Below are 26,136 nucleotides of genomic sequence, written 5' to 3' on the forward strand. Positions count from 1 at the left end.
ACTCGTGTTCAGGGGGAACAACTCTAATATTTTTGTAGAAAAAATGAATATTGTGCCATGTGTGTCTTGGGTTAAACGAGGGGTTTCCAAAGCAAAACCAGACAGAGTAAGGCTCCAGAAAATCTACTCCTTGTTTATTCAGATTATATCTCGTTCAGCGTATTTTACAATGGGAAATTGATGTAGAATCAAAGAAATTAGGAAAAAGGGGGAGGGAATGCTAATATTATGACGAACAGCTGTATCCCATGTGTTTCCATGTTTTTTAAACCTGTCCGTGTACATTAGGTAGCTATACTCAGTTAGCAAATCAAGCTGAAATTCAGTTTCTAAGTGCAAGAACACGACATACATTTGAAACCGATAAAGCCAATGTTACAAGAATACCCAAACATCACTTTCATCAGAAACCTGTATATCATATCATAGTCGAAAATGGTATCAGGTCCGTTCGCGCCCAATATACTTTCGCATCCTACACGTTCGCACCTCCCCGTTCGCACCCAAGGTCCGTTCACACTCTACACGTTCGCGCCGAATTTTTAATTCAAATTCCAGTTTAATAATTGGAAAATCATGATTGTTGTTTTTAATTGCTTTGGTGTAAATACTGAATGTATTTTGGATAGTTGTCTCATTGGCAATCATACCACATCTTCTTTTTTATATTATAGCTTGGTATGAGTAAAAGATTGAAGATTTTAAATGTAAAACACAAAAGATAATTGTTTTTAACAGCTTGGTCCCTTTGATCTGAAACAATGAAACAATAAAATATAGCAATACACTATTATAACCAAAACATGATCAAACATGATAAAATTTATTCAACACACTCAAAAAAAGGTAGTCAGAATCTCACTCCATTTTGAAACAAGTCAATGAAACAAAGTTATAGCAATACACTAACCAAAACATGATTAAAAGTTATTCAACACAAAATAAAACGTTGACAGAATTCCACTTTATTTAGAAAAGAATATTTTTTTTTAACAAAACTCTATCCAAAACATATTTAAGATTTATTCAACTCAATAAAAAATGCTGTCTCACTTTATTTTGAGACAACGAAAACAATTATACTTATAAGAATACTACTTGCCAAAACAAAGTTATTAAACCCAAAACCAATAAAAATTGGGCGCGAACATGTAGGGGGCGAACACAACTGGGTGCTAACATTAATGGGCGCGAATGGACCCGGATTCGTCGAAAATCGGTCATCTTGTTGGTTAGTTCAGTATTTGTGTTTGAACTTATCACATGGGGAGTATTTGCATTGATGTTAATTGGATGCTACCATCGTATAAAATCAGCGCAGAACACTTTTTCTACTCTTTTGAATAAAAAACATTTTTTGGGATACGATTGCTGTCAAGCAATCTGTAGACTTTTACTGTTGACCCTATGATACACTCCCTCACGTCATTCGTTTTATTCTAAACATTCAGCAACATCTCAGATTCTTATGATTGTCTTGCTTTAAAAGGTAAAAATAAGCAAAACAATTGAACATAAACAACTTTCCTGCAATGTTTTACTCATAATCTTCATGTGTGATATTTTCCTTGACTTATATGCGTGTTTTTATCAATACAGAAAATCAGAATTAAACAGTATTTATATTTAGTGTTTTTAATTTAGAAACACGTCAGAGGGAATTCCCAAATTTTGACAACTTGCGAGAGTTCTCTGAAAGCCGATCGATAATTCTATTTCTGTCACAAGAACTGAAGTGGAGTATTTCTATATTTTACCGTTATGAAACTGATATTTGATACTGTACTCTCATAAAGAAATGGAGAACCATTCATCATATCATTTAATAAACATTCTTGTTCCAAATCGCAAGACGCGGTTTGTTTATGTATTAATGCCCATTCGTGGTCTCACTAATTAGAGACAAAAAGCGTCGAGAAGCGACAAGAAGAATAATATTAGCAACAAGAAACTATTTAGCGACAAGAAAACATTTTTTTATTTATATTACTTATTCGAAATACATATTATTAAAAAAATATGCAAAAGAAAACAATTTCAACGACAGGAAAGTTAATTTTGATAGGGAAAAAAATGTAACTTGTAAATCTAATTCAGTTGCTACATTTATTTATATGATATTTTATAAGGTATCACAGGAAGTATTACCTTTACCCTGTCGTTTTATGGTATTACTTTTACTTGTGTTTTAGAACAATAATATATTTTGTCTTTTCATTTGTTTTTAAAACTATTTTTGTACAATATATAATTAACTTTGCATTATGTGTGCATAATTGTCCAGAAAATACATACACAAATTGTAAAATACAAATTAAGAACTAAAATCAAACAAGAGGAAAACATAATTAAAATGTGAATATTTTCCATCATTTTATTTAGTGTATTGTCTCATTTAATGATATTTATCATGTTTATGCATATAGATTGAAGATTAAAGGACACTGAGTTTTCAACAGGTGTTCACTATTCCTGTATTCGGTACAATGATTGTATATTCTGGTGCGTGTAATTGATGAAGGTGTTAATGGATCTTATTGTAGCAATAAAACAAAGGACATGCACCTAGTTAATCTCATTTGATGCTCTTAATTGTGTATTACCTTAGAGTGACGCCACAGCTAATGTTGGTCCTATCAGGAAAAATTAATTGTACAGTTAGGAAGGAAATAATATTTCATGTTTTTGTTTTATTAAATCCTTCAAAAGGATGGTGACAAATCTTTGTTTTTATTTTCATTTTATAACGTTTACATTTCCTTTGCTCTTACACATGTTTAATTTCTTCATCTATCAATATGATGATATAAAGTACACAATCTCTTCCTCGAAATTTTTTTATTTCTTCATCTTTCAATATAATCCTAAAACTATATTTTGATGTATGTGATAACAAAATGTATTCTTGTCGCTAAATAGCTTCTTGTTGCTTTTTGTCACTATTTTTTTTCTTCTTGTCGCTTCTTGACGCTTTTTGTCGCTAATTAGTGAGACCCCACATGCGTGTAGTTTTCCTGATTTCAAGGGGTATCAGATTGAGTGATCCCTGCTTCATTGATTAATTTGAAACTCATGGGATTCTTTCTATGTCTGTCTGCATATGGAGGGCTATTGTTGTTGCATAATTTTAAATCATATGCATAATTTGAATTAAAATAAATGTTTCATCGTAAAAATTACCTATAACACCCCTTCAGCAGAAATGGAATCTTCCATATTATCGTTTCGAGTTGTCTCCCTTTTCGGCAGTATTTGTCAAGAAGAATTAACTCGTTAATGCCGATAAACGTCGTATTATATTAAGAACGTTCTCAATGTAAACAGAGGAGTGTGTACGGAAAGGAGTCATGCCCTCTGACCCAAAGGAACTTCAATAATTAGAGTAAGAAATGGGGTTTCTCCTAAACTGGTCCGCCGTTCTATATATAGCTTCGCACCGAAGGTCAGTGTAGCGATAAGTGAACACAACAGGGCTCCAGTTTAGGGTTCCTCCTAGAATTAGGGTGATAAGATACGGAAGCAAGTTAACTCGTACCACAGCATTGGAACCAAAAAAGTTAACTTGTACTACTGGGAAGTCGTACCATTCAGAAAAATATATTAAAAAATATGATGCTTTATGGGTTTCTGTTTGTAAACTAAAACTTAATAGAAATAAAGTTGAATTACTTGAATTTTACACAGGAGTTAAATGAAAACTTAGACAAAAATAAAGAATGTTTTAAAGCATTGATATTTTAACTGATCTTTCAAACTAGAACATAGGCGGATCCAGCCCCCCCCCCCCCCCCTTTTTCGTGGAAAAAATTTGGTTGATTATAAAGGGAATCATTGAAGCATGACTGGAGCGGGCCCCCTCTTAGGTCAGTCAGCGGGCTCCCTCTTAGGAAAAGATCTGGATCCGCCACTGTAAAACTTAATCCAGAGGAAAGTTGAAACATTGCTTTAACTGTACCTTATTAAAATTGAACATGTTGAATATATATATATATATCCAATTTAAGTTAATTAAAGCTGTAATCAATGATCACAAATTGAATGCTATGTTTACAATTGTTGAAAGCCATGTTCTTTTTTTGCGGGGAAAATGCGGACCCCCTTAACAGGAATCAGTTACATTTCATTGTTATTTATAGACAGTAAAAATAATTTTGGCAATCATTTTGAGTAACTGCTAAGATTTAATTATTCATGAAAAATTTTCTTCGGGTGAAACTGTTTATACTTTAATTATCTACATCTGCCACAGTATTTTCTATCCAATATACAAGGAACATTAGCTACAAATTGGTCATTGTACTTTCAAATTATATACATTTTACAGACTTAAGAGGTATTGGGTGAAAGTAACGTATATCATGTATATTCATCATTTAACACCATTTGAATGCATTTAAATAAGTTGGTAGGAGTTAGCAATGGTACGAGTTTAAATTGGTACAAGTTTTTTTTAGTGGTATGAGTTTATAATGGTACAGGATAACTATAATTCGATAAAACACAATGAGTACATGGCTCATACACTTGTAACGGGAATTGGCTATTCTTTAAGTTGAGTGACTATTCAGATTGTTACATTTTGCATGTGCAGTTGAATTAGTTTAGAGAATAATACTATCCAGCTGTACCAGGGTTACCGGCCAAAAATGCTTGAGACGCGGCAGTATTCTTGAATCTATTTTTTTCCTCTTTGATCTTTTCAATTTTGGCCAAATCTCATGCATTTGTTAAATGAAAATTTGGCAGAACTGCTATACATGTGTCAATGAAAACTATGGCAATCATATCCCTCAGAGCATTCTGCTCTTTGATTATGAAATGTTTTTAATGTCATTCTAAATTATTGCTCAAAAATGCCAATTTTCTAATGGATGTTTCAAACCTGAATTCCAAAAGTTTAAAAACATTTCAGAACTTCACAAAATTCCACTTCCGGCCTCCATTGCTTTGTGTACATTCCATTTAGCGTAATCAATCTTGTGGCTGACAAAAAAAGGTCAGGAGGGCCAGGTCAAGCAAATCATAATTTTGTGAATTTCAAAATGACAAGGACCTTATGTTATGTCTTATGCGATTTGCATGTAAAAAAAAACCCAACTAAAATGAAAGGAAACTACATTAAAAAACAATGTTCATGCCATAATTTTGTTTAGTAATATAGAGTAGGTAAATGAAACATGATCTACATTTATTTTTCTATTTTTTTATAGAAAAAAAATTGATTCAATATAAAAAGATCAGTATTTTGACCATCATGACTGTAGGTAAATATTCATACAAAATTCCACTGATGTCCAATGTCATGGCTAAAAATATGGTTTCCTGTTGAATAAACCCCCAAATTATTGCAAACTATTTCAAAGCAATATAACATTAACAAATAATAAAATTGGCTTAGACTGAAAAATCACCTGATTGACAATAGAGCAATTTGATTAGGTAGAACGATTCAATATGCACCACATGATTTTGATGCCATTGGAATTTGAATGTAAACAAACAGGGTCAGGAGCTTTAGTTTGGAACAACATGGTACATCAAATGACTGAGAAACCATTAAGAGTAACCAAGCTTGACAATACTTGGTAATAAAAAATCAAAACTACAGAAAAAAATGTCCTTGGGTGAATGACTTTCCCACATAACTGAATGCATATAAAGTCCTATTTCTCAGCAGATTTTAAATCAGTAAAAGAAGACTTATGCTGCATATACAAGAAATTTAAATTCTTTTCAAATAAATTAACTCAACTCATATTAGTTTAATTCACATTCCAAACGTTTTACGTCTAAACTTAAATTATAATTCGAATTGCAATGCGCGTATAATTCCCTTTACTGTCCAAACGACGTTAACTTTTAATTCATATCATCAAAAACTCATTTCGAATGGGAATTCGATTATGGGATTTAGCAAATCAAAACAATTCTAATTAAAAAAAGAAGAGTGTGTGAACACGATTAGCGAATTCGATTCACATTAGATTCCAATTCAATTTGAATTAAATGTTTGTGTGAACGAAGCATTAAATAAAAATTGCACAAATTCAGTACCTATGGAAAAATTTATATATTTTTCAGGTTCAGCTTGACAAAGATGACTTAAAAAGATTAATTGAGGAAGCAAAAGAGTAAGTAAAAATAGAAACATAACAATTTCACCAATATAAGTTATATGATTCACTACTGACCCCCTATGGATCCATAGAGGGTAACGGTTAGTAAAATCCATAGGGGGTGAGGCCAGAGGGGGTTAGCTAACTGTAAAACAAATTTATAGCACGCTTGAATTTTTGCTGCCTTTTGTTGAAAAATAAACAATGAAACACAACAACATTAAAAGATGACTTCACCATTAACCTCATGAACCCCCTATGAAATTTACTAACCCCCTACGGTCTAATAGTGGGCATCACATGACGGCGTAAAACCAACACAACATGATAATATACCTGCAGTACGGTAATACAAATGTAGTTATTAATAGAACAGAGAGTGAAAACACACCATAATAACAAAGGCTAGAGTTTCCTGAGTTGAGACGTCACAGGGACGGGAATGATTCGAACAACAACAAAAGAATAGAAAGACAACTACAATGTATGTTGATATATAATCCTATGCCATAATTGCCATTTGTAGAAATAAATATATGAGGTTACCATACTTGGCTGTCAAAGAGGGCAATCCAAGTAGGTTCAGTCACAATTTGTGGTAAAAACAAGTAAGAACAAGGTACATTTTAATCAGGTGGAAATTCAAGAATTAGAATGTAATTTAGTTTATTTATCGAGTGCTACTTGTTGGAACAGTTGAGAAAAATGTCAATCGCATTTTATAATGTAGAAATTTAGATGAACATTTAGAAGAGGAGGAAGAGGATGAACAGGAAGCAGATGGAGCCACTGCATCTAAAACAAAGCCTGTTGGGAAAAGAAATCATGATGAGGAAATGGAGGAAGATGTTGTGGCAAAATATAATTTAGATGATTATGATGAGGAAGATGGTATGTTAAACACAGATAATTATAAACATGATAAATAGGAATTCTTGATGAAAGATTTCATTTTTTGTGTCTAAACTAAAACAGGGTTCTTTATAAGCATTTTTAAAAGCGAGTCACAAGGCTCATAATATTTGGTCATGACCATTCCAACAGTGAGAAGAAATGTTAGTGCCAGTATATATTTTATTATTACAGCCTCCACAAAAAAATTAAGTAGGGGCCAGGAAAATGAAATCAAATTTAATTCACTTTTAAACTGTTATTATAAAATGATGATTATGTGAGGTCAGTTAATACAACATTTTTTAGCTTACCTGACCCCTTTAAGAGTTATTGCCCATTATATTGATATTATTATTTTTCGTTAATCTAAGTAATCTTTTACAAAAATCTTCTCCTCTGAAACAACCAGGCCAAATTTAATCAAACTTGGACACAATCATCATTGGGGTATCTAGTTTAAAAAATGTGTGGCGTGAACCGTCAACCCAACCAAAATGGCCGCCATGGCTAAAAATAGAACATGGGGGTAAAATGCAGTTTTTGGCTTATAACTCAAAAACCAAAGCATTTAGAGCAAATCTGACATGGGTTAAATTGTTAATCGGGTCAAGATCTATCTGCCCTGAAATTTTCAGATAAATCAGACAACCCGTTGTTGGGTTGCTGCCCCTGAATTGGTAATTTAGGGAAATTTTGTCCGTTTTCGCTTATTATCTTGAATATTATTGTAGATAGAGATAAACTGTAAACAGCAATAATGTTCAGCAAAGTAAGATCTACAAATAAGTCAACATAACCAAAATGGTCAGTTGACTCCTTTAGGAGTTATTGCCCTTTATAGTCAATTTTTAACCATTTGTAGCTCACCTGGCCCAAAGGGCCAAGTGAGCTTTTCTCATCACTTGGCGACCGGTGTCCGTCGTCCGTCGTCGTTAACTTTTAGAAAAATCTTCTCCTCTGAAACTACTGGGCCAAATGAAACCAAACTTGGCCACAATCATCATTGGGGTATCTAGTTTAAAAAATGTGTGGCGTGACCCGCCAAACCAAACAAGATGGCCGCCATGGCTAAAAATAGAACATAGGGGTAAAATGCAGTTTTTGGCTTATAACTCAAAAACCAAAGCATTTAGAGCAAATCTGACATGGGATCAAATTGTTTAGCATGTCAGGATCTGTCTGCCCTGAAATTTTCAGATGAATCAGACAACCGGTTGTTGGGTTGCTGCCCCTGAATTGGTAATTTTAGGGAAATTTTGCTGTTTTTGGTTATTATCTTGAATATTATTATAGATAGAGATAAACTGTAAACAGCAATAATGTTCAGCAAAGTAAGATTTACAAATAAGTCAACAGTATCAAAATGGTCAGTTGACCCCTTTAGGAGTAATTGCCCTTTATAGTCAACTTTTAACAATTTTCATGAAATTTGTAAATTTTAACTAACATTTCCCACTGAAACTACTGGGCCAAGTTCAATATAGATAAAAATAATTGTAAGCAGCAAGAATGTAAAGTAAAATAAGATGTGCAAACACTTCACCATCACAAAAACACAATTTTGTCATGAATCCATCTGCGTCCTTTGTTTAATATTCACATAGACCAAGGTGAGCGACACAGGCTCTCACAGGCTCTTTAGAGCCTCTAGTTTTTATTTTGATACATATTTGCACTCTCCAATTTCAAAAATGATGAGTCCTGTCAGATTAACATTAACTCTTGGATTCATGTACTATGTTTAATGAAGGAAAAGTAAAACCCAATAAAGAACTTACTTCTATTGCTAATTTTTAAATTTGAAATTACTCCTTCTTTATTGCATATCTATTAAGCCTATAAAATTTTTCCATTTTGACAAAATGGTTCATTTAAGAGTTGAATGCTTCTTTTTGTAACTTCATTGGGGTGTAAACGCGTTGACCAAAATGCATTTTGTATGAAGGGTGGAAATTCTTCATTCTAAAATGTGTGACCGGTTTATGCTTTTACACCCCTATGAATTCACAAAAATAAGCATTCGATACCTATAATTACATTTTTTTAGCTAGGATCATGAAAACACAATCATCTTCATTGTGTAATGAATATTAATTTCAGAAGGATGCAAAAATGCTGTTAGCCAATCAAAAGAACTGTATCATAATGAAACATACATCTAATGTAATTATTTAATTTTGATTGTGTATCGACAGAATCTGAAGCCTTGGCAGGAATAGGAAACCTGGCCTATTTTGCATCACCAGATGAAGATCCATATTTTACAACGAAAGGAGAGGTGAATAAGAAATAAACAAATACAGTGAAACCTTTCTAACCTTAAGCATAATCAAACAAAAGAATACAGTATTAACAAGATATTATTTGAGAACACACCAACACACAGTAAAGTGGAAAAATTGTGAGGGAAATGGTTTTTTGAAAACTTCATTACTTCAAAGATCTAACAAAAATGCAAACCAAAACATAAAAACAAGAAGCTCCAACAGAGAAAATAACAAACTTAATAAAAATGATTGACAAAAAATATAGATAAGCATTTTAGATTCAACATATTTTAATTTCCCACATTTTTTCACTTTTTTCTAAGGGAGATAATCTATACATATAATAGTTATTTGATGATCAAATAATCTAAAAACTGTATTTTATTAAATAGTATGACAGTGATGACGAAGACTTTGAAATTAAAGCTACAGATAATTTGATAGTAGCTGGAAAAGCAGAGAAAGATGTCTGTTCATTGGAAATATATGGTAAGTATGAATAAATATGTTTAGGGTATTGCAAATTCAGAAATAATTGCGAAGTTTTTAGTTTGATGAAAAATGCAAGTGGGTTATAATCAGGCGCGTAGCTCCCTATACGCCAACACGCAGTTGCGTGCGCATCGGTTCGGCATGCAAAAAAAATGTGGCAAAATTAAAAATTTATAAATTAAATTTTAAAGGAAACACATATGTTGTCACTTTTTTGATTGATGAAATGTCATTAAATAACGGCATTTGGTTTAAAAATAGAAGTTATATTGGAGATCATGCATGACAAAATCGGACACTGTAACTTGTAGATCTTTTACAAGATTTAGATTTGTTATACTCAATACATGTAGTTTCGGAGCACATTTTACAGAGTACGGTTTAACTGTTTGGAATGAGGTGTACCAATCGGCATTAGCTTTAAACCCTTCGATATCGTTGAAATTATGCCACGGCGATGTGTTAGGGACAACACGCCAAAACAGTATTGGGAAGTCTCATTATATTTTGCGTTTACAGACCATATGATAATGGAACTGGAGAGTGGAATCGCGTCTGGTATTATCAGAAAATCGCTCCTTTGTGTCACGGCGTATCTGCTTCCTCGTGTTGTAGGAATTATAACAAACGAACAAATCTCAACATTGTCTGAGACATACATGACATACGAAACTGACCTGGTATGTAATTTTGACGAATTCAATTGGGAGGTCGCTCGATGGCAAACACGTACACTGGTTTCAATCAGTGTCACTACGTCTGTTGAAATCAAATGTACGATCAACAACGAACAATGACAGGTTATCATCGCTAGCATTACTGCTTATTAATCGAGATTTCAGTGTGAATATTGACAAAAAATAGAGAAGCTCGTTTCTGCCTAGACCCGAAGAGCAGATTTTGGACAATTTTGAGAAAATTCAGTATCAGAAAAATGTGTAGTTTATATGTTTTTAATTAACCATGATTTACTTTATTCAGAAGATTTATGAATAGTTTTACATTCATAAATTGTTTATAAGTCCTATCTACATGTAGCTCCTCTTTCAACTTTCTTATGACCGAAAACCGAAAAAAAAAACCATTTTCCTGCATAAAAGGGTCCCAAATTTTTTTTTAGGTGCTTGCACATCGTTTCTTTCTAGCTACGCCCCTGATAATCGCAATAATTTAAACTTGCATTTTGATATTTTTTATTAAGAATTAAACAGGATTATTTTCAATAAGGCCACACCAATTTAATTTCTTGTTCTACGGATTTTTGGACTCCAAAAATTGGGGCGAGTGAAAATTTTAATAAAAAAATATTTAATTTGCAAATTTTTGAGGGGAAGCTTAAAAAGTAAAGGCGAGCGATTATAATTTTTTTTTGTAAACATAAAATAGTAGGTTTTGACTATATTAAAACTTGATTTATCACTTGTACCTTTACATTTCTTTAATTTATGAAGTATTTTTTCTCTGTTCAACAAGAAATAATTGAATAATTAAACCTGGTCTATGTATGTGTGACTGACAATGAGACAATTCTCCATCCAAGTCATAATCAGGTTCAGAACAACCCCTTAATGTTATGAATATCCCTTTTATGAGGGGTCAAAATATTAAAGTTATAATATATTTTTTTGTAAAAACACTTTAAAGTACAAAAGGGCTTATATTTTCCCAAAGAACTATAATATTTGGTATTAAATGGTCAAAACATGTCCAAGAATTTTGTATTATTCCTGGACTTTAACCATGTTAACACATTTACTTTAACAATATAATATTATTCAAAATAAATGGACCCATCCCTCTTTTAGAAAAGTTGTTTAAAATATAATGTATTTCTCCTCTTTTTGAGTAAAAAATTCTATTAGTTGTCAAAGGTTTTGTATAGTACATGTAGCACTGTACAAATCCTTAGTATTTCTCTTTTCTTTTCTACAACAGACTGAACAGTAAACATGGTAAAATTACCCCTTCAAGGCCCTTGTCTGAGGGAGGGTTGGTCCCAACCTGATAATAACAAACATAGGTCAAAGTACGGCTTTTTACACAGTGCTTTGATAAGACCAACCAGCAAGCTATAAGGGACCACAACTTAGTATTGTAGTACACAATCCGAACAGGAAAACCAACGATCTAAATTATATTCCCAAACGGGAAAATACCAATGAACCACATCAACAAACGATAACTGCTGAACGACAGGTCTCTGAATCAACCAGGACAGGTGCACAAACCTGCAGCGGGTATGACCGTCACCATACATTATAATTGCAGTTGAAGGCAAATCCTTCAGAAGTTCTTTGTACTTTATATTAACAACAAACATGTTTTTATAGGGAATATAAGTTAGGGGGAAAGAAACCAACGTTTTGTTCTGTACTGGTATTTCTATTAATATCGGAGCACTCCCGCTTGGAATAAATTGGTTTCATGCTGAAACAAATATTCTCGCAGATATTTAGTGTTGGAGGGTGCTGATAGGTTTAAAATCGTTATATAAAGGCTAGACTGTGATTTTAAAACAACAAATGTAGTGATCTTTATAAAATATTTACCAAAAAAACGGTGCGGGAAATGGACATGATTTCATTTCCGGATGAGGGAAGCGGGAATATAATAAAAATTTAAAAAATCTGTTTTGAAAAAAATAGGTGCGGGCGGGTCCGTCGAACAAGTAATCAAATTGGTGTGGCCTAATGAAAAAATTAAAATCACATTTTAGTTTCTAAAATGACAAAATCGCAATAATAAATGCACACAATAATTTCTGAATTTACAGTATATGTCAATGAGACTGCCACCTTACAACTGTAATGTCTTGAACTGTAGACTTAAATAATATGTATATTTTGTAAAGGGCGCAAGAACATTTTAGGGACGTTTTGATTTAGCCATTATTCTTGCAGGAATTCAGGATTGCTTTTTTTTTTTGCTGGATTCAAGAAAGTTTTTTTTTCTCTGGAAATCAGGATGACACCCCTTTCTTATGCCCCTCTTATATTTATACAAAATTCAAGCTCTTAATCACACATCTATACAGCCTAGATAATCAGATGTCTATCAGCAACTTTAAACCTCTTAAGGACAACACATATGAAGATATAGATAAAGACTGTTGTAGCAATTATATTCCATTGGTAGACGAAAACAACATATACCAAACAACAAAGAAGCTAGCAACTATATGTCACTGTTTAATCTGATTTTTATGACGATCTGGCTGCTTTAAAAAAGAAGACAGACCCGGAGAAAAATTAAGAGATGAGTCAAATGACCAATAATTCATAGTAACACTAAATGTATTGCTGTTCTTCCTTGTCAGTTGTTGAAATGTTTTGTAAAATGAACTAATGATGCTATTGTTTCAGAAAAAGGGAGAAGGTTTGGGCCCATTAAAACGTTTAATCCCGCTGCAAATGTTTGCACCTGTCCTAAGTCAGGAATCTGATGTACAGTTGTTGTCGTTTGTTTATGTAATATATACGTGTTTCTCGTTTCTCGTTTTGTTTATATAGATTAGACCGTTGGTTTTCCCGTTTGAATGGTTTTACACTAGTTATTTTGGGGCCCTTTATAGCTTGTTGTTTGGTGTGAGCCAAGGCTCCGTGTTGAAGGCCGTACTTTAACCTATAATGGTTTAATTTTTGAATTGTTGTTTGGATGGAGAGTTGTCTCATTGGCACTCACACCACATCTTCCTATATCTATATAAAGATATATGTATTTTAAAATTCATTGAATGATTCAAAAAATTAATGTTAACGTATAATTGTTAAAAGAGTATGACATTAGTAAGGGAAATACAATTGTAACATATGATAATATATGCTTGTTTCAGTATACAATGAAGACACTACCTACTTATACATTCATCATGATATAATGAAATCTTCTTTTCCACTGTTTCAGTATACAATGAGGACAATGCCAATCTATACATCGATCATGATATAATGATATCTTCTTTTCCATTGTTTCAGTATACAATGAAGACAATGCCAATCTATACATCCATCATGATATAATGATATCTTCTTTTCCACTGGCTGTCGAATGGATGAACTTTGATGTGGGGGAAGATAAACCAGGTTTGTAGATAAGGTATAAATTTAAAGGATGAAATCTATCTATTTTGGTAGATGCACATGTGATATAGATTTTTGGTAGATGCACATGTGATATAGATTTTTTTAGACCACTTGTCCTAAAGTTATGTTATTTGATACTGATATAGGTTTGAATTCAAAATTTAGAATTTAGATTTAAATGTAATTGAGACGATATAGCATTTATAACAAGAACCCTGGTTATCAATTAAAAGCCTGTTTGCCAAAGTACATGTATATGTCTGTATTTTCTTATATTCGACTATTTATATTCAATATCAAGATTATTTGGTGTCTATGTGAAATTGAATATTATATTTAGTTTTTCGGTCATAAAGCATTTCAACTGTTTGGATTTTTTTATTTCAATGGCTTTCAATTATTTGTCTATGAGAGTTCCTGATGAAGGTAAATCTAATCAATACTTCCAACACATGAAATATATAACATGCTAGGTGACATTTTAAGGGCTGTACAAATAATGGCTTAGTCTGTTTTATTTGTTTTAGTTTACATGTAGTTTTGACTTAGTCTGTTTGTTTACAGGTAGTTTTGACTTAGTCTGTTTGATTTGTTTTGTTTTCAGGTAGTTTTGACTTAGTCTGTTTGATTTATTTTTGTTTACAGGTAGTTTTGACTTAATCTGTTTGATTTGTTTTGTTTACAGGTAGTTTTGACTTAGTCTGTTTGATTTGTTTTCTTAACAGACAGTTTTGACTTAATCTGGTTGATTTGATTTGTTTACAGGTAGTTTTGACTTAGTCTTGTTTGATTTGTTTTTGTTTACATGTAGTTTTGACTTAGTCTGTGATTTTTTTAGTTTACAGGTAGTTTTGACTTAGTCTGCTTGATTTGTTTTGTTTTCAGGTAGTTTTGACTTAGTCTGTTTGATTTGTTTTGTTTACAGGTAGTTTTGACCTAGTCTGTTTGATTTTTTTTGTTTACAGGTAGTTTTGACTAGAATGGTTGATTTGTTTTGTTTACAGGAAGTTTTGACTTAGTCTGTTTGATTTGTTTTTGTTTACATGTAGTTTTGACTTAGTCTGTGAATTTTTTAGTTTACATGTAGTTTTGACTTAGTCTGTTTGATTTGTTTTGTTTTCAGGTAGTTTTGACTTAGTCTGTTTGATTTATTTTTGTTTACAGGTAGTTTTGACTTAATCTGTTTGATTTGTTTTGTTTACAGGTAGTTTTGACTTAGTCTGTTTGATTTGTTTTCTTAACAGACAGTTTTGACTTAATCTGGTTGATTTGATTTGTTTACAGGTAGTTTTGACTTAGTCTTGTTTGATTTGTTTTTGTTTACATGTAGTTTTGACTTAGTCTGTGATTTTTTTAGTTTACAGGTAGTTTTGACTTAGTCTGCTTGATTTGTTTTGTTTTCAGGTAGTTTTGACTTAGTCTGTTTGATTTGTTTTGTTTACAGGTAGTTTTGACCTAGTCTGTTTGATTTTTTTTGTTTACAGGTAGTTTTGACTAGAATGGTTGATTTGTTTTGTTTACAGGAAGTTTTGACTTAGTCTGTTTGATCTGTTTTGTTTACATGTAGTTTTGACTTAGTCTGTTTGATTTGTTTTTGTTTACATGTAGTTTTGACTTAGTCTGTGAATTTTTTAGTTTACATGTAGTTTTGACTTAGTCTGCTTGATTTGTTTTGTTTTCAGGTAGTTTTGACTTAGTCTGTTTGATTTGTTTTGTTTACAGGTAGTTTTTACCTAGTCTGTTTGATTTTTTTTTGTTTACAGGTAGTTTTGACTTAGTCTGTTTGATTTGTTTTGTTTACAGGAAGTTTTGACGTAGTCTGTTTGATCTGTTTTGTTTACATGTAGTTTTGACTTAGTCTGTTTGATTTGTTTTTTTACAGGTAGTTTTGACTTACTCTGTTTGATTTGTTTTGTTTACATGTAGTTTTGACTTAGTCTGTTTGTTTTGTTTGTTTACAGGTAGTTTTGTTGCTGTTGGATCAATGGAACCAGTTATTGAGATCTGGGACCTGGATGTTGTAGATTCTTTAGAACCAGTCACAGTATTAGGACAGAAAGCCAAGAAAAAGAAAAGTAAAAAGGTTTGTTCAATCAAACAATCTAAAAAAATGTAGTTGTCTTTAGCTAAAACACTATCATGTAAAATATTTTGGTCATATTCTAAATATAGGTAACAGAAGTATACCGCTGTTCGAAAGTCATTTATTGATTGAGAGAAAACAAATCTGGGTTACGAACTAAAACTGAGGTAACTACATCAACTTTAAGAGGAAAACAACGAAACAATAGAAACACTGAAGTGCAACAGAAAACCAAGACAATGATGCAACATTTTCAGATATTTACACCTGACTTTGAGTTTTCTACCACTTATCAAGGTGAAGGCTTTACTATTGAATGAATGTTGAATAGATTTTGACATTGGACAAAAGTCATTAACAACTGACAGTTAATTTTTGGTATACTGTAAACCAACTTATTTTCGTGGATATTTTTATTTCCTGGTTGGCCCTTTTTAACCCATTTCTCACCGATTTAATTTCTCTTCTCTCAAATTTACTTGGTGTAGTTGAATATGGAAAACTCCTAGCTATACATATTCATGATGATTTATAGTTGCAAGATTTTTATACTCTCTAAAGTAATGTAAAAATTAGTTGGTTAATGGTACATGTTCTAGTCAAATTGATTTTGAAATATTGCAAATAAGGAAGTTTTACAGGTTTTTTTTCACATCAACTTATAAATATAAAAAAACTTCACTAAAAAACACATACACTGGATAAGTATTTACACATTGGATATAACTGTAATATTGTGTATGAAACTATTCTGTGAAAGTCAAGCATTTGTTGGATTTTGTCATTTAATGTCAGTGTTTTCCTTACAGGCCAGTGGTCATGGTCATACAGATGCTGTGTTAGACTTGTCATGGAATTCTGCAGTGAGGTAAGCTATAAAAAAAGATATCTAAAGATTGTTTATCATACATAACTAACTTATAGCCTAAAGTAAGGTAAGCTATAAAAAAGATTTCTAAAGATTGTTTATCGTACATAACTAACTTATAGCCTTAAGTAAGGTAAGCTATAAAAAAAGATATCTAAAGATTGTTTATCGTACATAACTAACTTATAGCCTAAAGTAAGGTGAGCTATAAAAAAGATTTCTTAAGATTTTTTTCTCAGTACATAACTAACTTATAGCCTAAAGTAAGGTAAGCTATAAAAAAGATTTCTAAAGATTGTTTATCGTACATAACTAACTTATAGCCTTAAGTAAGGTAAGCTATAAAAAAGATTTCTTAAGATTGTTTATCGTACATAACTAACTTATAGCCTAAAGTAAGGTGAGCTATGAAAAAGATTTCTTAAGATTTTTTTCTCAGTACATAACTAACTTATAGCCTAAAGTAAGGTGAGCTATAAAAAAGATTTCTAAAGATTGTTTATCGTACATAACTAACTTATAGTCTAAAGTAAGGTAAGCTATAAAAAAAGATATCTAAAAATTGTTTATCGTACATAACTAACTTATAGCCTAAAGTAAGGTAAGCTATAAAAAAAGATATCTAAAAATTGTTTATCGTACATAACTAACTTATAGCCTAAAGTAAGGTGAGCTATAAAAAAGATATCTAAATATTTTTTTTGTACATAACTAACTTATAGCCTAAATAAAGTAAGGTGAGCTATAAAAAAGATATCTTAAGATTTTTTTCTCAGTACATAACTAACTTATAGCCTAAAGTAAGGTGAGCTATAAAAAAGATATCTAAATATTTTTTTCTCCGTACATAACTAACTTATAGCCTAAAGTAAGGTGAGCTATAAAAAAAGATATCTAAATATTTTTTTCTCCGTACATAACTAACTTATAGCCTAAAGTAAGGTGAGCTATAAAAAAGATTTCTTAAGATTTTTTCTCAGTACATAACTAACTTATAGCCTAAAGTAAGGTAAGCTATAAAAAAGATATCTAAAAATTGTTCTCTTCAGACAAAACTAATTAATAGCCTAAAGTGCTGGTTCTCTGAAATTGGTAAAACTTCTATTATGAATGTATATTTTACTTGTAAATTTTGTCTCTCAAAGGATTATTTTTTTTTTCTCAAGTATTTTATCAGGAATTTGTTCTGCATTAAATGACATGATGAAGGTATTGTGTTTAAAAATGAAGCACACAAGCCATGATTTTCAATTTTGTTACTGGTATTTTAGGAATGTTTTAGCCAGTGCGTCTGCTGATTTTACAGTTGCATTATGGGATTTAACTGAAGGAAAAGTTGTTACCTCAATTACACAACACACGGAAAAGGTATGTGTGTACATAAATTAAACAACACACTATAAATTATGGGTATTTCATTCATTCTGGTTTGAAATGCTTTATTTTGTATTGATCCAAATATATAAAGCCACCAGCATTTTTTCAGAGAAGGTAGTGTTATGTTTAATTACAACCAAATTCCAGAATCAGTATACTGTGGATTCATTTATTTTTGTGGGTATCAATTTTTTGGGGATTGATGAAAACTTGCATTAGAAATTTAACTTAGTTCAAATGAGTTAATTAAATATTTTGATTTTAAACCTTATTAACAGTTTTAAGAGTTAATTTATTTAGTGGTATAATAGAGTTGCAGCTTTTACCATATAACAAATATTACTCCAAGTTCCAAATCTTTAAGACATTCAATTTTTTGTGAGTATAAAATCCAAAATTAGTTGAATATGAATATCAAAAATTAAAATCAAATTTTGAATTATTGCAATGTTTTTTTCACAACTATCGCATTAAAAACAAATTGCAGGAATTAGAGTACATGTATTGCATTTATTTCTGAATTAACACTCCTAAAATTTGATAAAAGCAAATGTAGAAAAAAAAATGTAATTATAACACAAGTATTGGTTTTTTTTCGTACAGGCACAGTGTGTGAAATGGCATCCATTTGAACAGCAAACATTGTTATCTGGATCCTTTGACAAGTAAGTTTTGTATACTTCTACATATATCTCTCATTCTATCATGACACCTTCAAACACTTTGAGTACACACCTGTGGTAAAATGTGAATATATTGGTTGGGCTGTTCCAATTGTACTCCCACGTCATATGTTTGTTTATGAATTAGTTTCCCAGCGTCATAGAACAATGACATCAGAATATAAGCATTTTAAGGGAAAATACACGCTTATGAAACCGAAACAGACATATAAGTAGACTTATTAATTAAATTCATCTAAAGCTATCTTAATACATAAATGTAAATAGTTTAAGCATATCACTAATCCAGTTTGTTCCATTCTTTTGCGTCAATTTTATAGTGCGTTTTTTTATGGGAACAACAAATAATGCCTTCACCTAGAGTGCTTCGATCCAAAGCAATTGCTGTATTTGTCCTATTAAAATCAAAATAATTCATGTGGGCTTGATTATATTGTGATTTTACCATGGGTTGTCCATTTGTCATAAAGGGCCAACCCGTGGTAAAATCACAACATATTCAAGTCCTCATGAATTATTTCTTAGGTAATGACACATTGGGCTGAAAAAACATGCACACACTAGTTTGATGAATTTATTTGTGGTACATGCATTGTATTGGTGTGATGTTTCCTGTTTTCTTCAAATTAAAAATTGATACAACTTTTAATATCATGGGAGTAGCATAAATAGTTAAATATTATGTGGGTGGTTGTATTTGAAATACCAAAATGCAAAGGGAGTGCTGTTCTAATTAAATTTTATTTCTGTGGGTGGTGAGGGTTAAAAAAACGTGCCGTCCCTGGGGGGGGACATAGTATTTTCTGGACTAAGGTAAATGTGCAACTTTTTTTTTCTTTTTTTTTTTGCCAATGATTTATTTCAATTATTTAGCCTAATGTTTTGTTATTGTAATAGTGTTTGTCATATTCACAGAAGTTACACAAATATGAATTCTTCATTATTTTGTTAAAAGTCTGGGATATTTCAGTTTATATAAACATTGATCTTTTGTATCACAATCAAGCATGTTCAAAGTATAAAAAAAAAAGAAGTTCCCAAAAAAATAAATCTAAAGCATAACTGAAGAACTATTACAAGATTAAACGTAATTACACATCTGGTGTTTAGCTAAGTTTTGTCTCCGAATGAACTTAGATCTACTTCAAATATCCTTCTGATGTCAAACTACAATAAATTTTATACGCCCATTTACTGGATGTATTATGGTATACCTTTTGTCGTCCTTCTGTCTGTCCGTCATCAACATGTCGGACATTAACTCAAAAATGCTTTAACCAATTTGCATTAAACTTGTTATGTTTCCAAGTTATGGGGTTTTATTCATTAATATAGGGGGGATTTTCCAGTTTTCAGACTATCACTCAAAAATGCTTTCAGTAATTCTCATAAAAATGTGACGAGCCTATCATGCACTCATGGCGTAGCTGTTTATTCAATTGTGACGTCAATTTTGTAATATGTAGGGTCAAACTTTATGGGGAACTTGTGTGATCTTACCTAATGGCAGACAAATTTGCATAAAAGTGTAACAATGTCTATTACCTGAAGTGTTGATATATCTGCTTGAGATTTAATATATAAATTCTGTATTATTTTATTATTTCAGTACTGCTAAAGTTTATGACTGTAGAAACCCAAATAGTACATTCAAAAGTTGGGATCTTGATGGAGAAATAGAAAGAGTAATGTGGGATACTCATAAACCTTTTAATTTCTTTGTAAGTTATTTTTATTCCTGCTTTATTGATTATATATAGAACATGTTGGTTAATTTGTCTGAAATTAACAATTTTTGTCAGAGGTGAGGTTGAGCTAAAGGCCATATTTTGTCTATTCAAGAAATGAATTATTATATATGTAGCATAATGAGTTGATTCTTGTGTAGGAATGATATGTATGCACAAATACGTAAAATCACAAAAATACTTAACTCTGAGGAAAATTCAAAATGGAAAGTCCCTAATCAAATGGCAAAATCCAGAGATGAAACACATCAAACAAATGGACATATTCCTGACTTGAAACAGGCATTTTCAAATGTAAAAAGTGGTAAGTTGAACCTGGTTTTATAGAGCTAACCCTTTCACTTGTATGAAAGTCACATCAAATTCCATTATTTTGGCTAAGTCATAACCCTAAAAAAAATTCAAATCTAATGAATATTCTTCAAGCTTGTCAAGATTTTTTAGTCAAAAGATATAAAAAAAATTGTCTAACATATTGCATGCTTTGACATATATTTATTGCTAGGAAATTAATTTCTATTATGTAGGCCTCCACAGATAAAGGCGTGATATATTATATAGATTCCCGGATGGACAAACAACTGTTTACACTGTCAGCACACGACGAAGCTGTTACAGGTATGGCACAACTTCAACAAACTGTTTCTCAATTTTCACGGACAGTCAATAAAAAAATCACATAATAAACCTTGTAACTTATCAATTCTTTTTTCTTGGACTGTTTTAAATGCATTAGGAGTTGAAGTTAAAACTGTTCAGATTAAGATACGGTCATATTAACTAAAACGAGGTCTTTTAACTGAGAAATATTAGTTTTGATATGGAACAAATGTTCAAAGAGTTTGAAGTGAAATTCAAATTGAAATAAATAGTACTTAGAAATAGTTACTTCCTGTGTATCAATATTTGTAAAATTTACTTGTATAAGTAATGGTCTATATTATTACAAAAGATTTTGAACCCAATGGAACCCTTGATTGCAGGATTGAATAACTCAACTCACTTTCAATTATTTAATAATATAAAATACCAGATACCGAGAAAAAATAAGGAGAGATTTGGAAACAGAAGTAACCACAGAAACATACAAAGAAGAAGCAGTCCATCACTGAAGATTTACATACCATACATAAGTACACAAAGTCAAAGTAATTCAGAATACCAGGCATTTTACCTAGAGAAAAAAGGAAGGAACCAGAACCAAGATGAACCACATAAACCACAAACCATAATTATAAAGAAAAGCTTCATCCACGGACATTTTATTAGCAAAGTTAATTTTTATGAACACATCTACCAAGATTTACAATTGCCAAAATTGCGGCGATCATACACTTCACCTTTTACCAACTCAATGGAAGCAGTACCTCCCTCGGAGCGAAGCCAGTTGAATTGGTACGGGATGGCCAATGGGGTGTTGTCCAATTTGGAAATGAACTGACATTTTATGAGCTACTTCCATCATTTCTACAATATTACCACTAGAAACTTCTATGAGGACCACTACACAGACGTGCAATAATAGCAGATAACCACATCGTTAATAACTTTATTTACTAACTTTCTCTGTTAACTATACTAGATTCTTATTTTACTTTCACTTCTTTCACTTTCTATTTATATCTATAACATCGTTATAACAACCTCTATTGTTCGGCGAACCACACAACCGCAAAATTTGTACTTCACTGTTTGATTTCATGTATAATATTGTCCTGAAGATGCCACGCTTGTTGGCGAAACATGTCGACCACAATAAATTAATCACCATGCGGTAATTGATGGGTGTTGTTGTCTTTAATTCCGTTAATAATATAAAATGTATAAAGGGTGTACATAAAACTACAGTTTAATAACTCTGAAAAAAATCAGTCAAGCACCTTAATCACATTCTATTGTTAAGGACATAGTAAGCTTCCAAATGATCAAAATTTGTGTTTGTCAAACTGTGATATATCCAATGATTTTTTTCCAATAAAGTGTGTGGATCAAGTTTGTTTAAATTTTATATCTATATTTGTTAAAGGGTCTAAGTTAATACTTTGTCAAAATTTTAAGAAAATTAAGCAAGCAAAAATAATTTTAGTCAAGATGTTTAATTCCACCTTAAAGAAATGTTTACATACTAAATATGCAATGCGGTATAAGTTTACATTTGCTTTTTCTTTAACCCAACTATTTTTTTGCTATTTAGTTGGTGATTTATTTAAATTGAAAAATAAAAGCTGATATTTCAAACTTTCTTTTTTTTACACATGAATACATCAACAAAATTAGACAACCCTCCCAAAAAGGATACTTATAGGGCGAAACATGAAGGTTGGTTTGCAGGTCCAACAAATTGATTAACATATTCATTATGTTTAAGGAAAATTTGGTATTTTAATTTTTATTCTTGGGAAATCAGGATGAAACCCCCAATTGTTGATATTTTGAATTTAAATGTTCCTCAACATATAACTGAATTTCTCACCCCCCCCTCCTTTAGTTTACAGCAAGATCAAGACTGTTCCTTTTGTAGTACTATTTGATATCCACTGATATTCTTGGGAAATTTTCTCACATACAAATGTTTACAGTGGGGATTTTTCCATAGATTCCTAGATAATTGGTCATTGATTGTCTATGATGTATTTCAGGTATATCACAGAGTTATAAAGTACCAGGCCTGTTAGTGACAACATCATCAGACAAAATGTTTAAAGTATGGGATGTACAGGACAATAAACCATCACTAGTGTTAGAAAGAAATCTTAAAATGGTAATGTATTGATTAATAAGCCACAGGGAAAAAGTCCATGAGATGGCAAACAAACACACTAAGAACACACTAGAAGTTCACAATATTGTTTTAGCAATCAACAACTTCAGGACCAAGTCTGAATTGTCCTATTTTAAAATGACTTCAAATAAGGAAAATGACACCTTGTCAATTACACGTGTCTAAAAGTCTTTTGTGGATTTATCTTTATCTAGAACATTAGAAGCCAAATATTACAAAGCTAAGGATATATAAGACAGATGAAGAGATAAATGACTAAAATGGATGTTAAAATTATAGCCAAATACATATCTATTGGATTAAAAACTTAGTTTCTTAGCAATTTATAAATTTATAAACAGACAATTTAAGACAGGTTTGTAATAAATAATGTCATTATGGAAGTACTTACTAGTGAGCTGATGATACCCTTTGGGACAGATGGTTTTGATAGAAGATCTGACGTCAGCGATGTCTAAGTGTGGTTGCTTGGAAAATAAATGAAAAGGGAGACCATACCATATGATTGGACTATAAAAGAAACATAAATAAAAGAAATCACCAATATACTAAATAGAAAAACAACAAAAATACAAACCCAACTAGTTACTATGGCTATACTCTTGTAATCTTGTTGAATGACAACCCTGTATGTTTTTAGGGACAGTTATATTGTTCAGAGTGCTGCCCTGAGGCTCCTTTTGTGTTTGCTATTGGTGGGGATGGAGGAGAAATGAGAGTCTGGGACATTAGAGAAAGTGCTGCAGGTTAGTACGATACAGGAATATAGATATACAGAGAAAACTTTGTTTAAATGACAATGCATGATAAAGGGTAATTTTTGGCCCCCTCTCATGATCAGTTTTGGCACAGAACTGTATAAAAAAAAATACATGGTGGAGACTTCAATGCGACAAAATGATTTTAAAAATGTTTGTCAAAATGTGTCCTATCGTAAGGGATTGTCATTCTTGGTCAATTAATTAAAAAGTTTGTTTCCATGCATCTAATGTATGGCTATTTATCTATTGTTTCTGTATTATGAGAGCTGCCTTTTCCTGTTTAATTAAATTATGAACTGCATGTATATAAAATACAAAGACAAAATGTACCGGTAATACAAATATTTATTACATTGGTTATGAATAAACATCTTATGTTTTATTTTAAAAATATCAGGTATAAATATCTCACCTCTGCCTTCATACAATAATACATGTAAATCAGAGTTTAGTATGACATCCATTATCACTGAACTAGTTCCATATTTGTTTAGGGGCCAGCTGAAGGACTTCCGGGTGCAGGAGTTTCTCACTGCGTTGAAGACCCATTGGTAGCCTTTGGATGTTGTCTGCTCTATGATCAGGTTGTTGTCTCTTTGACACATTCCCCATTTTCATTCTCAATTTTATACAACAATAGATGTTGTATAGATTTAAGACTTTCAACTGTTGAGATAGATTCTTTCGCTATAATTTTATTCCAATTATACTACCCTACATCTTTGGGTATCTGTTTATGATTTAGACTTCAGACTTAGCAAGTTCTTGAACCTCGGAAAATTTACAAGTATGTTTATTTCAGTGAGGAAGCATTTCTTAGATCGAGCTCCAGTAGGTGTTACTATGGAGGGTGACGGTGACATAAAAGAGGTTGAACAATTTGTTGACGAAGATGCCCAGGATGTGGACATGGTGATGGGAGGTTTATCTATAGACAATTCACAAGAACAAAATAGTGAAAAGAAAAAGAAGAAAAAGAAAAAGAAAAAGAAGAAAAAAGAAGATATTTTAACCCTCTTAGACTCTTAATAAAATGTTTTTATAATTGTTTTATTAATTACAACTGTATAAGGTGCATGAGCCTCATTGAATTATCCAACAGGCATGTGATATAACAGAACATGAAACCAGTTTAAGTCAGTATTATATAATATTTTACCCCGCCTTAAAAAGGGGGGGGGGGGAGTATACTGTTTTACATCTGACTGTCCATCATTCTGTCAGCCTGTCCGTCCCAGGAACCACAATACAAGGATTTCCGAAATTTGGTTTCAGGGTATTTATAAATCAGCTATACCGTGTGATGGGTTTTCAGATATATCACTTGACAACTTCCTGTTTATCAAACACTTGTATGATTTTACACATGATATCCAAGTTGATTTTTTATGCCCCACCTACGAAAGTAGAGGGGCATTATGTTTTCTGGTCTGTGGCTCCCTCCGTCCGTTCGTTCGTCTGCAGGTTAAAGTCAAGGTAGTTTTTGATGAAGCTGAAGTCCAATCGACTAGAAACTAAGTACACTTGTTGCTTATGATATGATCTTTCTAATTTTAAAGCCAAATTATACTTTTGCCCCCAATTTCACAGTCAGCTGATCATAGAAAATGAAAATGGGAGTTTCATGTTAAAGTTTTTGGTCAAGGTAGATTTTGATGAAGCTGAAGTCCAATCAACTTGGAACATAGTACACTTGCTGCTTATGATATGATCTTTCTAATTTTAAAGCCAAATTAAACTTTTGACCCAATTTCACGGTCCATGGAACATGGAAAATGATAGTGCCAGTGGGGCATCCGTGTACTTTGGACACATTCTTGTTTTTTCATATTTTCTAAGGAACTACAATACAAGGATTTCTGGAATTTGGTTTTAGGGTATATATAAGTCAGCTATACCGTTTGATGGGTTTTCAGATTTTTCACTCGACATCTTACTGTTTATCAAACACTTGAATGAGTTTACACATGATAGCCAAGTTGA

The 26,136-nt window shown here is 31.8% G+C and overlaps 1 protein-coding gene across 1 annotated transcript; it reads left to right on the forward strand.

Annotated features, from left to right (window-relative positions):
- LOC134686890 (periodic tryptophan protein 1 homolog) lies at positions 1-25,201 on the forward strand. The gene is made up of 15 exons (XM_063546725.1): positions 1-106; positions 6,082-6,131; positions 6,847-7,007; positions 9,206-9,288; positions 9,670-9,766; positions 13,744-13,851; positions 15,813-15,934; positions 16,744-16,802; positions 18,074-18,170; positions 18,783-18,844; positions 20,472-20,583; positions 21,138-21,228; positions 23,250-23,371; positions 24,033-24,138; positions 24,956-25,201. The coding sequence occupies exons 1-15, from the start codon at positions 44-46 to the stop codon at positions 25,180-25,182; spliced, it is 1,560 nt and encodes a 519-aa protein (XP_063402795.1). The 5' UTR covers positions 1-43; the 3' UTR covers positions 25,183-25,201.
- The last annotated feature ends 935 nt before the right edge of the window (positions 25,202-26,136 follow it).

Source organism: Mytilus trossulus, chromosome 10 (genome assembly GCF_036588685.1).
Source record: "Mytilus trossulus isolate FHL-02 chromosome 10, PNRI_Mtr1.1.1.hap1, whole genome shotgun sequence".
Taxonomy (NCBI): domain Eukaryota; kingdom Metazoa; phylum Mollusca; class Bivalvia; order Mytilida; family Mytilidae; genus Mytilus; species Mytilus trossulus.

Coding starts and splice junctions, on each gene's coding strand:
- LOC134686890 (XM_063546725.1), top strand. CDS start 44: ATGAATATTGTGCCATGTGTGTCTTGGGTTAAACGAGGGGTTTCCAAA. Junction 9,289..9,669: donor ATTTTACAACGAAAGGAGAG/GTGAATAAGAAA, acceptor TTTATTAAATAG/TATGACAGTGATGACGAAGA. Junction 23,372..24,032: donor TAGAAAGAAATCTTAAAATG/GTAATGTATTGA, acceptor GTATGTTTTTAG/GGACAGTTATATTGTTCAGA.